A 14,767-nucleotide genomic window follows, 5' to 3' on the forward strand; every position below is an offset into this window, starting at 1 on the left:
TTGTCGATGTTTCATACCAGTAACATTCCTTTTTTTCCCTCTCGTTAAATGCACGTAAAAGGTCGATGTCGAGGGAGAAGCAGAGAATTTTATAAAATTGTCCCCCCCTATATTTTCCCTCTTCTTCTTTAACTCTTCCGTTCCTCCTTCCAGCTTGTTGCACGAAGGTACGCGCAAAATTATTTTAAAAATATTTTCTTAACCGCGTTACCCTGAAAGCTAAGCCCATCCACCTTGTGCGTACCTAAAAGGAGGGACGCGTGCGAGTGAAAAGAATTGGTAATGCCGCATCGTGGTTTTTTCGACTTCCCGCGGTTTTTACACCCTCCATTTTCTTTTCGCCTCTTTTTCAGTACCCTTACGAACACCGATCTTTCCGTTGTTGTTCGCAGACAAAAACCGACGGGTCTTAAAATAATCTCCTGAGGGATAACCACCAATCTTCGGGAAAATTTCGCTGGGGAAACCGTTTATAATCGGTTGATCGAGGGACAAGTATGGCCGGGATAATGTGTCGTATTTCCGTGGTATAATCTGTGATGTTTAACTCGTTCATGGCTACTCAAATTTAAAGCTTTTTGCGTTGCAGATTTTATTTTAAGGAACATAGATTTTCACAAAATATGCAATTAACGTAACTTTTCATATATCGCATTTTTTCTAGGGAAAAGTGTTTAATGCAGTATAGGACTTTTATAACAAGTCTCTTATTTTTCTTCATGATTTTCTTAAGGAAGATTGAAAGTTTGCATTCAACTAGCATCCTCTTCTTATATTGCCATTTCTTTTTCAGGAAGACTATAATGGAATAGGTAGGAGATTTTACTTTGTGGTTTTTTCAAAAAAGTAAAATTATCAAGATTAATAGTCTGCACGTGACTGATACAACATACTTCCGCTATATCGCCGTTTTTTGGAAGACGAGTCTGTAATACTGTTAAGGATTTATAACAGATTTTGTACTTTATTTCATGATTTTTTTAAGCAATACAATTGTCAAGATTAATAGTTTAAATATAATAAACGCGAATCCTCTCTTTATATTGCCGTTTTCTAAGGAAGATTAATAATACAGTGAAAGACTTATAACAGATTTTCTATTTTAATGATTCTTCCAAGCGAACAATATTAATAGTTTCCATCCAACTACCACCAGATCCTCTCACTATATCGCCGTATTTCTAAAGAAGACTAATAATACACTGAAATCTTTATAATAAATTTTCCATTTTAACAATTCTTCAAGACAAACAAAATTAATAGTTAACGTCCAACTAATACAAGATCCTCTCCCTATATCGCCATTTTCCTATAAAAGACTAATAACACAGTAAAACCCTTATACCAGATATTTTACACTTTTTCAAAAAGAAAAAAGGTGACAATCGTCAAAAACAGTTTTGACTTCTATAAAAACCGTAACCCGTTAATTCGTGACTGTTCCTGAAAAACGGCGATACAACACGATGCAAGCCAATAGGAGAGAAGTAAGCTGTTCGATCGTGTATTTTCGATAATTATTCGACAGTCTATTTGCGTGTAGGTGTATATAGCACAGGATGATACGCGGAATAGAGGGTAGTTGCAGAGTGATAGTAGGGGGAGGATTTCGAGAGTCGCGTTCAACCATCCGGAAGCTATGAATATATTATTTGACGGGCAGTTTCGGTAGTCTCCGATCGGATGGAGCATCGATCATGGCTGGCGCATCCCTTTGGGCCATTTTCATGCGTCAGAATGCGACATGCCTCAATCGACCGGCTGCCACGAAATGAAAAAAAATTTTTATATATACATTATTAATTGATCAAATACTTTGCTCGAATGCGGCCGACTTACAATCGATCGTCCAATCACGATCGGAACAGGGAGATCACATATTTCGTGTTTTTCGCGGTATCCTCATTTTAACGATAATAAAATATAATCGTATCCGCAATTACGTTGATACTAATTGCTTTCAGAACGCCTGGCGGACAGGGTGAATGTAAAATACTCGGATATTATGTGGACGGACTTTTTTTCGGGACTTTTTTTGTGGATTCTTATGATTTTGAATTGAGGGGCAGATTTTGGATTTTTGAACTTTGGGGTTTCTTAATTTTTTGGTTCATTTAGGTTTATAAGATTTTGATGCTTTATGTGAAATTTTTAGATTTTTAAATTTGAGAATTTTTAGATTTATAAACTTTTCAAATTTGTAATTTGTGGATTTCTGAATTAACTAATTTTGAAATGTGGAAAAGAGTGAATTTCCAAATTCTCAAATCTACAACTTCTACAATTTTCAAATTCCAAGATACTTAAATTCTTATATTTCCAAATTCCCTATTCTCCTAAATTTTCAAATTTTGAAGTCTTTAAAATTTGAAATTTCCAAAATTACAAATTTTCGAATCTCCTGATCCTCAAATCCCTAAATCCCCAATTCTCCAAATCCTCAAATCCCCAAATCCTCAAATCCCCAAATCCCCAAATCCCCAAATCCCCAAATCTCCAAATCCCTAAATCCACAGTTCCCCAAATCCCCAAATTTCCAAATTCTCTTTCCAAAAACATTTCCAAATATTTCCAAAAAATCTAAAACTTTATCAAATACAAATGTACCATAATACTTCTCTCCTGAAATTACCTCTTCCCTATTAAAAAAAACCTAAGTACGAACAAAACAAAATTTCTGAATGGTATATCGTTCATCCGACATCGCGATGGGAGGTCCAAATCGTTGTAATCGGGTAGAAAACTCAATCGCGATCTAACTTTCGCATCAGTAGTTTCACTCATTGTTATTGATTCGATTTTGAATAGGTGGTTGTGGATAAAGAGAAAAGATTTGTCAATTCAGGCGATTTTTTCATATATCACCATCGTCAGCTTACAACTTCACAAATTTGCAAATTTCTTTTCATGATAATTTTTTCTTAAATTCATCACTGAGTAACTGATAATGAATTTACAGATGATCATTTATAGATGATGATTTACTATCATCATTTATATAGTTATTTACAGATGATCATTTATAGATGATGATTTTCTATGATTATTGTAGATGAAGGTGTAATGTAAGTGAAAAATAATTCAAGGGGTTAATTGATAACAAAAATGGAGATTTGACGATGTGTCATTACAAGGAAAGATTTAGAAGGAATGAAAAGTTTGAGAAACTTGTTTGTTAGAAATTTAGCAGCCTCGAAATTTAGAATACCTAATAAAATATATATTTTCTTGTTATTATAGGTAGAAGATTAAAAAGGTTAACAGTAGATGGAAGGTTAAAAAGTCAAACTTAACCTAACCTAATCTAACCCTTGATACTCCTATGTCAAACCACACTTGACTTCACATTTCTCTTAGTTCTTATAAACAATAGATAACAAATTTAAGTAAACAATTATACAATATAGATTGGTAGACTAGATATTTTCATTTATTACTTACTTATAATAAATGAAAAATGTATTTATCACATACTCCACACTGCTGCTATATTTTTCACCGAGAACCTCTTCATTTATTTTGTAAAATTGGTAGGTAAAAGAAATTGAAGAGTTCAAAGGGTTAAGGGTGTCCAAAATAAAACGGCTATAAATATCTCCCTTATTAAAAGAAAAAAGTGAGTCGCGATAATTGTGGAGGCCAGAGTGACTACATCTCACAAATTCGAGAACCATCAAAAATATACACAGCTCTCCTATATACATACAAGGTTAAGAGAGTCAAATATAAAATTAATGGTGTCCAGAATAAAATAGTGACTAATATCTTATTAACAGAAATAGGTGAGGTATAATGAATGTGGAGGTTGCTTAGAGTGACCATATTTCACAAATGCTAGGTTTATCTTCCCACAAAAATATGTACAGCTCTTCTATACAATAGAAGGTCAAGAAGGTCAAATATAAAATTAAGGGTGTCCAAACTAAAACAGTGACGAATACCTTATTAAGAGGTAAAAAGGTGTTGCGATGACTGTGGAAGCTAGCGTGACCATATTTCCCAAATGCTAAAACCACCCCACAAAAGTATCTACAGCTCTCCTACATGGAAGGTTAAAAAGATCAAATATAAAATTAAGGGTGTCCAAACTAAAACAGTGACAAATACCTTATTAAAAGGTAAAGGTATCGCGATAACTGCGTTGAGTGACCGTATTTCGCAGCAAAGGACCCTGTCGCGTAAATTAATCAGAAGGGCTCTTCGGGGTGAGCCTGCTTTTCTGGGCCACGTGCCCATGGGTATCGGTATTTTGGGATACGTTAATACCTCACTATCTACACGGATAGAGAGAGAACAGAGCGAAACATCCACTCCTGTACATTGTTTGCGGCTTGGAATCAATAAAAGCATAGCTTTAGGCGACGGTGGTCACCATGGCAACTAGAGACCCATCCGTGTACCCTGTTTCTCTCTCCTCCCTCCTCTCCTCCTCTCTTTCTCTTCCTCCTCTTCGTTCATCGCACGCACATCTATTCTCTTTTCGCAACTCGCGGACATCTTTCTTTCCTCTTTCTCTTTTTTTTTTTCCTTTATTTTCGTACCTCTGTCACCTTTGTCTTATTCGGCCTCTAGCTTTTCTTTCCCATCGCACGCGTGTTAACCGACTTTTTTTCTCTCTACTGTTTCCCATTGGACCCTTTACGGTTCCTCTTTTTTACGGACTTTCTTGTTTTTAATTACTCTTATTTGGCACGGGTCGTCTACATATTTTGGTCTTGATGGCTTTTTTATTTGGAATCTAACGGAAGTTGGGATAGTAACCTAAACAGTTCTTAATTCTTTTTTAATAAATTACTGTTCTTATTATTTTAATACATTACTGTACTTATTATTTTAATAAATTACTGTTGTACTTTAAGTAACTACTGTTGGCAGTATATTATTTAATTCTGTCTGTTTTGTACAAATTTTGAAGCTCTTGTGGATCGTTTGGCATACTTTTATGATAAAAATTAAACTATTCTTGTTTCAGGTAATTAAATAAGGTTCTTTTAAGGTTCTTTCTTTATTCAGGTGCTGATAAATGCATAACAGAATAAGCTATGATCTAAAGATTGTAGTAATAAAATTATAAATTTCTCTACTATTAAACCAATGTTCCTATATTTTTTATTTATAGCCTGAATATTTGTTAAATATTTAACAACGATTTGCATTAAATTCTACATGCATTTCTTTTTATTTTCAAAGCATATAAAAAAGAAGTATTTTCTAATCTTAATAGTAATAAAGATTAGTTTGTACTTTCAAGAGATATTACAGAGGATGGAATAAAAATTGCTTTTTATTTCCGAAAGATGTTAAGAAAGATGTAAAGATTATTTTCTATTTCAAGAAACTGTTAAAAATTGCTTCTTATTTACGAAAGATATAAAAAAGAATTCTATAAAATTTTATATCAAAAAGATATGATTGTTTTTTATATTCAAAAGATGTGCAATTTTTTTATGTAAACTTTGTTACATATCGAAAGTGGCAGTGGAAAATGTAAATATAGTCAGACATACTGAACTACTTATTGCCGATTGTTACAGTAGAAACAGAAATATGTAATAAGACGCGGTATAACTATATGAAGAAATTGTCTTCAACTTTCTGCCACTCGTGGCGCCACTAGCATATGTGCCATCAACCACCGATATTTTAAAATTGAAAAAATGCTGTATAAATATAACTATATTTATATTATTATCTAAATAAATATTACTATGATATAATATTAAATATTATTATAATATTTATACTTAAAGCTATATTACTGTATTATATTATTATAATATTTGTAACATTTTAATTTACTACAAATAGCATTGTTCTTTGTATGAGTTTCTACAAAGTTTCAAAACTTAAAATTTCAAAGCACCAAATTTTCCAAATTCCAAATTTTTAAAGATTCAGGGTCCAACATTCTCAAAGTATCAAAATTAAAAAATTTCAAAACCCTAAAATTGAAAGTTCTAAATTCCATAAACCCCAAAATTCTTGAATTCCTCAAAAAAAGAAAGTTGTAACGCCCCAAATTCTGTAAGTCCCCAAATCCCGCCTTCCCAAAATTCCAAAATCCCAAATTCCCAAAATTGCAACCTTTCCATTTCCCAAAGTCCAAAACTTCCAAACTTCTACAGCTCCTAATTCCCTAAATTCTCACCAACCCCAATTCTATGTTTTATTTAACTATTTTATATGTCTCAACAAAACAATCACCCCAATTAATTCCACCCCTGCAGAACACGTGTAAAATATTCCTCAAAAATCTCTCAAAATGAACCCTCTCATAATGCACCTAAAAAATATACATATAAATATCTACTAAAAAATGAATATCCACAAAATTGACTCTCACAACTTGAACCAAAACTTATTCCTTTTGAAATAAACCTTGATTTTCAACTTCATATCAAATTCAAAACTAAAATTCCCCGCTTTGCGATGAAAAAGCATCACCGAGCAACTCTCAGAACACGCAAACTCCGTTAAGAAGGTCGATAAATGTCACGCGCTTTTATCATCGCAAAATTCCAGTCGAAAACTCTGTCACATCAACGAAGAAAAATTGAGCAACAATTTAAGAATCAATGATCGGCCAATTATTCTCTTCGAGTTCAGGTAAAGTATATATTTTATTCGTTAATTTATTCGTGCGCTTTGGTTTGATACAAAGAGGGTGTACAATAACAAACTCCGGCTTCTTTTCCGTGCTAGGTTAGGTCGCACCTAACCTAATCTGAAGAATAGGGGTAGTTTCGATTGTTGCAACATGTTGCGACATAGAGCGCGTTATTTGAACGTATTTTTGTGAAGATATTATATCATAGAGTCTCTACAAAGCAAACTTTTTAGTAAAACTTGATTGGAAATAATTTTTAAGAAATATGGAATGATTTTTATAAGATCCATGAGATATTTCAATTTTTACAAAAAAGCGGATTTGTAAATTTATTATTAAAAATGTAATGAGAGCTGTAATGAAAATTAGAATAGTATTAAAAATTGGGAAGTTCATTTTTTTGTGAAAGGTCATAATGAAGCTTACTATAAATCAAAGGTGAACATTTATGTTAATGTTAATCATTACAACGTACATATGTTAGTATTATTAATCATTGCAACGATGAAGAAGTATTTTCGGAAATAGTAATCTTAAAAAAAATATTGCACATTCGACCCAACACTATATACCTAAATAAAAAAAATTCTATCAAAGCCTCAAGCCAGTAAAAAGTCGCCTACTCTTCGTGACACTATACTGAATAAAAAAAAAAGAATCTGAAGCGGTCACAGGTCCCCTGTAAGTCGACACAGGTACATATGGGCTCTCTTGTTGAATGGACCAAATGATATAAATTATTTATAGATTTCGACACCAGAGCGAGGACGAAGAATCGAGGGTGTTCTGTTCGAAATGGGGTGCATACCCAAGGGGGGTCCACTTGCATCGAAAGCCCCTTGAGGCCCCCTCACAACATATGTATTCTCACTCAACCACTGTAAGCCTATATAAAATTGATTCCTAAGTACCCTGGATTTCTGTCAATCTCGCGCGTCTTTTAACACTGTTCTCTCACTTATCTTTCGTTTGTTCTGTTCAGGGAGTGTCAAATTTAACGGGCAAACATGACTAAAAACGATATGTTTGCTCTTCTTTATACTTTGACTCTTGTGTTTCAAAAATAAGAGCTATTTTCTTTTTCTTGTACTGAGAAAATATTGTTTTAGATTACTGTTGCAAGAATTAAATTACAATATTCTTTTGAACTAAATTATTAAATACATAAAGATATTGTTACTACATAATAGTAAGGTATATATTATTATATATAATAATGTATATGTTTATATTGTTATATTAACAATATAAAAATTCTACAATTATTATTACATAATAATTTAATGTATAATAAACTTGACAATATGATAACTGAATCGTACAGTAATATAATAATCATTTTTATAATGCAATAATAATTTAGTAATTTATATAAATAAATTGCTTGTAAATTTTCTTAATGTCACCGAAAGTGTTTTGTGTCTCCAAAAATTATTTTACAAATATTCAGACACTAATGCAATTCAACCATGTAAAAAATTAAATCGATTGACAGAATCAATTTTAGCAAAGTGAACAGAGCAAAACAGGGTACCTGTGACAAATATAAATTGTTTCAAATATATACAAATGTAAATTATTTTAGTAGAAATATACGAATGTGGCCTATTTTATATAAATGCATTGCATAGATACAAGTCTACGAAAGAGTCTACGAAAAGAATTGGTGACGAATGATGTGTAACAAATTTGAAGACGGGCCCAGCACCGTGCACGGTGCCCCCCGGGGTCCAATCTAAATCAATCGGCTTGTGGGTAATCGCATAATAATTACTAGGACCCCCTCTACCGCCCATCTGTCGCTAGCCAAGGGCTGTTCAACCCTTAGAAGTGGCAGTAGGCAACACAGACGATGAATATGTCCCAGCAGGTCCTATTGTTATTGGGCATAGCAAGAAGTATCGTGCGGTGTCATTCACCGTTATCGCATCTTTTTGCATTTATATGCTCCTACTTATCTATGCAATAGGGTAATTCTGAAGGAGCACATTTTTTAAAACGCCTCCACTTTTAGGACATTCCTAAAATATTTACAATTTAGTATTATTTACAATTCGCCAATACAATTTTGCAATTATTCAGATTGGGTTAAATGATCCATAAAATTAAATAAAATGTATTAGGTTAAATAATTGGATCTGTTAAGTTAAATATACTTTTGTGGTAGGTGAAGTGACCTAATGAGATAAAGAAGTTATTATAATGATATACAATAATATTGTGTTATAATGGTTGTGTATAATGTACTGTTAATGTATAATATAATGTATAATATAATGTATAATATAATGTATAATATAATGTATAATATAATGTATAATATAATATATAATATAATGTATAATATAATGTATAATATAATGTATAATGTATTATGTATTAATACTACAATAACATATAACATAGTTTCACATAATTATATATTTCACATAATATTTACATGTAATACTACAACACATCATTTCAGACGAACAGATGCTAACTACACTCGTAATCGGTCTATGTATCGGATTTTCGAATGGTTTCCGAGGACCACATCATCCACGAAGCGCCGTGTCCCACCACCATTATGCTCCACAGAAAAACATTAAGATAACACAAGATGCAGAACTGCTTCAAGATGCTACGTTAGTTAACACTTAACTCATTTCTTCGATAACGATTTTATTTAAGTATGTGTTCGTTTTATCCTATGACACTTTCATTTATTGAAAACTTCTAAAATAGCTACTATCTTTATCCCTGTTAGAACAAAGACATTCTTAGACGCTTTTTGTTTCTCTTTTTAAATTATTATTTGTTTATTGGTATAATGTTGATACTCGATTTTGTGTTATTTAATGTAATGAAAGTGGAAATTATGAGTGTGTGATTTCAGTCATTTGAGGGAAGACATAGGATCCATGGCAGAGCAACTGGACTTTTCTAATATGACTGAACAAGAGATAGAATTCCACTATTTTAAGTATGTTTACAAAATATTTTCTTAATTATTATTTACAGAAATATGTTATATGTTATATTGTTGATTTATTTTCAATAGTTGAAATAATAACTGAAAAGCAAAAATTGAATTACAATATTACAGAGTTCATGATGTTGACAATAATGCAAAGCTAGACGGATTAGAAATCCTTCATGCAATTCAGCATACGTTTCATGACAATAGAATTCCTGATGAAGATATGAGTGAAGAAATGAAGAGTGTGGACAGTGAAAAGGACCTGCCTTGGATTGTAGGTATGTAAATAGGTTATTTATAGTGAATTCTTCATCTTATGTAATAATTGTCATTTGTTGTCAAGAATTAATAGACAGAGTGCTGAAAGAGGATGATGTTGATAACGATGGATACATTGGATATACTGAATATGTACTTGGAAGACAGAGAGACCATATTTCTCAGGCAAAAAGGAACGACAAGTTGAAAATTGAAAACTGAAAATGAATCTGATACAGGTTTTTAATAAATGGAATATATGGACCTGCGGAACATACAAATTTATGCCTAAAATACACTTGAAACGATATTCCTTATTTTTCTTTAATCAACTTATTTGTAATTCTCTTATACTAAAATATACAAATAATATAAATTTTAATACAATTTTAATGCATAAGATAGTGTATAATTTATTTTTCAATTTACTTATTACTGATAAGACCAAAGCGTGTAACAATATTTTGTATATGGAGTGTTTTATTTTCATTAATGTACACACATATCGTTAAAACACAAATTATTTTTGTCTTTTATAATACAACATGTAGTAAACAAGTAACTGTTTAAATTTTATAAAGTGGATGTGCTTTAAAATTTTTTCAGTACTTCTAAGATTTACTTTGAAATAAATCACCTGAAATAATCTGAAAAGATGCTAAAAGATTTTTATTTCTATCTGGCATTTTATCGTTTATATTACCAGCAATTTACAATGTTATTTATTTATGTCAGAACAAGACACCCTGTATATGATCAGCGTTTAAAAATTAACGATTTTATTTTTTATTTATACGCACAATTTAATAAATCTATTGCACATTTCTGTATAAGTGAATGATATTATGCACATAATTAACATTATTGAATGAATGAATTTCGAATTTACATTTAAATAACGATCGAAACATATTTTCACCACTCAAACTAAGGCAAACCTTACACACATAAAATGTACTTCCATGTACACGAATAAAGAGAATTTATTAACGTGATAGACTGAATTATCATTTAATATCTAAAGATGTAAATTGAAATAACAAAATATAGTCAGAAAATGTACAAAACTGTTTGGCCTTTAAAATATACAATTATTTAATTTGCAATAAAAAATATTTCAGATATTCTGTACGCGTCTAATAACATTTAATACCATGTTACAAATATTTACTTAAACTATATATAAATGGATATTCTTTATATGCAAATATCAAAATTGAAATACAAAATATTTAAAAAAATTTTCAAGTTGTATTTACTGTTCACTGACTCTTACAAATTATGTAAAAATATATAGTTACTCCAAAACGCATAACGGATTGTCCGTTACGACAAGACACTTTTCCCAAAGGTCTTTGACTATTTGTATCTGTTAAACACAAACAATTATAAACATGTGTAAGTGACTTTTGACATAACTCTCTTACCTTATTATGATCACCATCGATTGGCAAATCTTCCACGCGTACAAATTCAGGATACCGCAATATTATTTCTCGTATTGCGGGCACAAATTCATCGCCGACTTCTAAAAATTGCGGTTCGTATTCATGATATTCCTTGGAATTTTCTGTGGAATAGTATATTCTGTATGCTTCATCTTCTTGAATCAATCTGTAAATAACAAATAATGTATTTTTTAAATTAACATGGAGATATGTATACAAAAATCGTACCTTATACAATGAGACCTCAATAATCGTACTCTCGTATCTGGTTCAATTTCTACCCTATTCTTAACAATTCCGTTTGCAACCATCTGTTCACCATCTTGAACAACGGAACATTCTTGTTCACTTTCTGACAGAACAGGTGGTAAGAAATCATACACATGATTTTTAGCCATCATATCTGCAGCTTTGTCTATGTCAATATGTTCTATTAGTTTGGTAAATAAATCTTTTACTTTTGCTTTGAATTCTTCTCTGCCATTACTCTGACTCTCAGAATATACATGACCATTGTGTCTCAAATAATCAAGCGGTAATCCTTTTCGAAATTCACTATCAGTTCTTATAGCAGTATTTAGTGCTTCAGGAAGTAATTTCTCTAAATAGTCACCCCAACTATTTTTCTGATATACACTTAATGTAATGTGAAGACTATGTGTGTCATCCAAGGTTTCACCCTGATGAATTGTTCCTCGCGGAAAATACAGTAAATCTCCGGCATTTACAATCGTATCCAATATTGGTTCACCAATTTCAGCTTCCGAAAAGTTTTCTGAAGAATACCTTGGCAAGTATTCGCTTTCATTTCGTGGTTTATATAATCTCCATCTCTTTTTTCCTTCAACTTGTAATATGAAAGCTTCAATGTCATCGTAATGAGGTGCAAATCCTTGACTATTGGGAGGTGTTAAATAAGAATTTGCACCAACGAAACAACCAAAAAATTCTTGAAGCGTAGCTGAAAATGGAAACAATTAAACAGATTCAATTATTCAATTATTTGATAATAATTACCATTTAGTGAATGTAACTTTGATATATATGTTTGTGGATTCAACATTCTGACAGAGCACCCATTCATATAATAGTCCCAAACAACACTTGGGACTGCACGACCAGCAGGATTATGTGTTTCTCTCACACCATTTTCATATGAAGTAATATCAATATTTTTGGTAAACATTATATAGGATTCTCTTAATATTTTATCCAACATTGGAGTGGACATAAGTAACTTGTAATAATTTGGGAAATTTCTTTTGATATGAACAGGTGTCTTTTCCCAATTGTTTCTGAAAAATTAAATTATGAATTCTGTGTTAGATTAAAATGATTATGATGCTTCTCGTAACTATTTCAAACTTACTGAAAGAAATCTTCCACTTTCATAGGATGTATTAACCATTCAAACATAGAGTGACTGGTATTTAAAGGATTCTCGTGGCTTTCTTCACATGCTTTACTTCTTGTGTAAATATTCTGTTGTTCATCCTTTTTTATTATCTTTCTACTTTTATTTTGTTTTTTTGTAACTTGTTTCATTTTTGCAACACCCTTATTTATTGTTAAAAGGGAGTTTTTTAATTTCTTTTTTGGTTCCTTTAGCTTTAAATTGGTTTCCATTATCTTATTATTTTTCCTACTGACTATTGGTTTTTGAATAACTTTATTTTTTGTAGAAGTAATAGAAGAACTAGTTTTCTTGGATATTATGTTATTCTTTTTATTTGCTTTTTGAATTTTATTCCCAGAAATTTTTGTTTGTTGAACAGTTTTGTTTACAGCTGCTTGCCTTGTTTTCCCTTGTAATTCAAGTTTAGAATTATTCTTTGAAACTACCTTCTTCACAGGGGAAACATGCCTTCCTTTGAACTTTTTTGATTTCGTAGATAGTTCTACATTTTTACGTTTCGTAGCATACACAGCAAATGCTGATACTGGTTCATGACATTTAAGCATCTACATGAACAAAGACACGAAAAGCTGCTCAGTTATAAACTTTTAACTAATATATAGAAAAATGTAAGTAGTATCAACTCATTGTTGTAACACACAACTTTAAATTATGCTCTGTAGATACATAAATTTAATGATAAAAATTTAAAGGATATATACTAAATCCTTAGAAGTACAATTTGGTATAACTACCACAATCATTTATAATCTACTAATAATATATAAATTTTAACACAAAACATAAGCGGCAAGTTTTAAGGTTAAATTTTAGTATTTTCCAAATATATTAATAAAACACATTTTTACAATTACCGTGAAAAATATTAGACAATATACAGTATACAATATATTCCAATTAAATGTGATAATTATTTAACACTGTTACTGTTACAAATCTTTCAGCTTGAATTTATCTTAGGTCTAACACGTGTAGCCGACTGCATATCATATTGAAAATAATACACACCACGCTTAAATCGACATAGTGCTCAATTCACATTTGTTTATTATTAAATATCATCAGGGGTACAATTAAATATTTTAAATACGAAATCTAACTTTTTAGTAGTAAATATTAAAGTTAAATGAACATATTCCCGGGCGAGACTTTCTTTCAATATTTTATGAAGTCCGTCATGGTGTCTTAGGAAAGTAATTCTATTTATTATTGATTCAAAAGATATAAACAAACTACAACACCATTATTTAAGTTAAATTATTATCGTAGAACACTTTGTGTGCGCCGGTGAAATACAAAAATTGTTTATTTTACGAAAAAACAATTTTGTATTTCGTTAATTCCGGTGAGCACCACCAAATGGCGCTAAAAATATTGTTTTCAAAGCGCGCGTTACTGTAAAATTAAAAATATGTAAAAAATAAGTTGCAGAACATTCTCGTTGCATTAAATTACCTATTTTAGAATAAATAAAGTAATTAGTTTAGTCAGAACATAAAATTTTATTCATTTTTTAATCATTCTTTTGGGAGTCGAATCAGATATCCATCTCCCATAGATAGAACCGTATGTTCCATCCACAACGAAAATCATGTTCCTGTTTATGAAGGAACAAATCCAATGTATAATTGGTCTCAAATGAAATTACTAATACATCACATTCCGTGTTTATGTATTAGGCAATACTCTGTATCATATCCATATTAATTTTTGAGGAGAATTGGTTTTATGCAAAACGTTTTTATTATCACCACTTAATATATTGCACGGCGGTCAGTTTTAAAGCGAGAAACAGACGCCACACTGTGTTAAAATTAAGTAATATATTTATTCGTATACAAACATTAAATGACCTATTATGTATTGTCATGTTACTTTACCTTCTGAAGAGTGAAGAAATATATAATACAACCAAGTGCAAAGATTCTTTCTCTAGGTAAAGCCATCTGGCAATAAAAAGAAGAACTAATTAAACTACAGTTTCAAAAATGTATACTTCCTGTGTTATCAACATAGGATAACATTACAATATTACTTGAAATATTTTCAGTACACTACAATTTAGGCAACACATT

The 14,767-nt window shown here is 31.1% G+C and overlaps 2 protein-coding genes across 7 annotated transcripts in view; one reads left to right on the plus strand and one right to left on the minus strand.

The window, feature by feature from the left end:
- NO66 (Bifunctional lysine-specific demethylase and histidyl-hydroxylase NO66) overlaps positions 1 to 14,767 on the minus strand; it is a 48,670-nt gene that overhangs the window by 6,412 nt on the left and 27,491 nt on the right. For 2 of the 6 annotated variants that reach the window (XM_076542262.1, XM_012279978.2), the window contains 5 exons: positions 12,645 to 13,237; positions 12,293 to 12,570; positions 11,504 to 12,236; positions 11,255 to 11,441; positions 11,059 to 11,196 (listed from right to left, as the gene is read on the minus strand). In XM_076542262.1, the coding sequence (XP_076398377.1) occupies positions 11,125 to 11,196; positions 11,255 to 11,441; positions 11,504 to 12,236; positions 12,293 to 12,570; positions 12,645 to 13,237 (1,863 nt within the window). In that variant the 3' untranslated portion in view covers positions 11,059 to 11,124. The other 4 variants (XM_012279972.2, XM_012279976.2, XM_012279974.2 and 1 more) reach the window with 4 other exon arrangements.
- Positions 6,462 to 10,126, plus strand: LOC100880670 (multiple coagulation factor deficiency protein 2 homolog). Its single transcript, XM_003701000.3, has 5 exons — positions 6,462 to 6,606; positions 9,075 to 9,234; positions 9,486 to 9,572; positions 9,696 to 9,847; positions 9,913 to 10,126. Exons 1-5 carry the CDS (start codon positions 6,576 to 6,578, stop codon positions 10,047 to 10,049), a joined length of 567 nt encoding a protein of 188 aa, XP_003701048.2. The 5' UTR covers positions 6,462 to 6,575; the 3' UTR covers positions 10,050 to 10,126.

Source organism: Megachile rotundata, chromosome 2 (assembly GCF_050947335.1).
Source record: "Megachile rotundata isolate GNS110a chromosome 2, iyMegRotu1, whole genome shotgun sequence".
NCBI classification, from domain to species: Eukaryota; Metazoa; Arthropoda; class Insecta; order Hymenoptera; family Megachilidae; genus Megachile; species Megachile rotundata.

Excerpts from the sequence above, each read along its gene's own strand:
- LOC100880670 (XM_003701000.3), top strand. The coding sequence starts at position 6,576 with ATGATCGGCCAATTATTCTCTTCGAGTTCAG. Across the intron at positions 6,607-9,074 it reads ATTATTCTCTTCGAGTTCAG|ACGAACAGATGCTAACTACA; the intron begins GTAAAGTATATA and ends ACATCATTTCAG. Across the intron at positions 9,235-9,485 it reads GAACTGCTTCAAGATGCTAC|TCATTTGAGGGAAGACATAG; the intron begins GTTAGTTAACAC and ends GTGTGATTTCAG.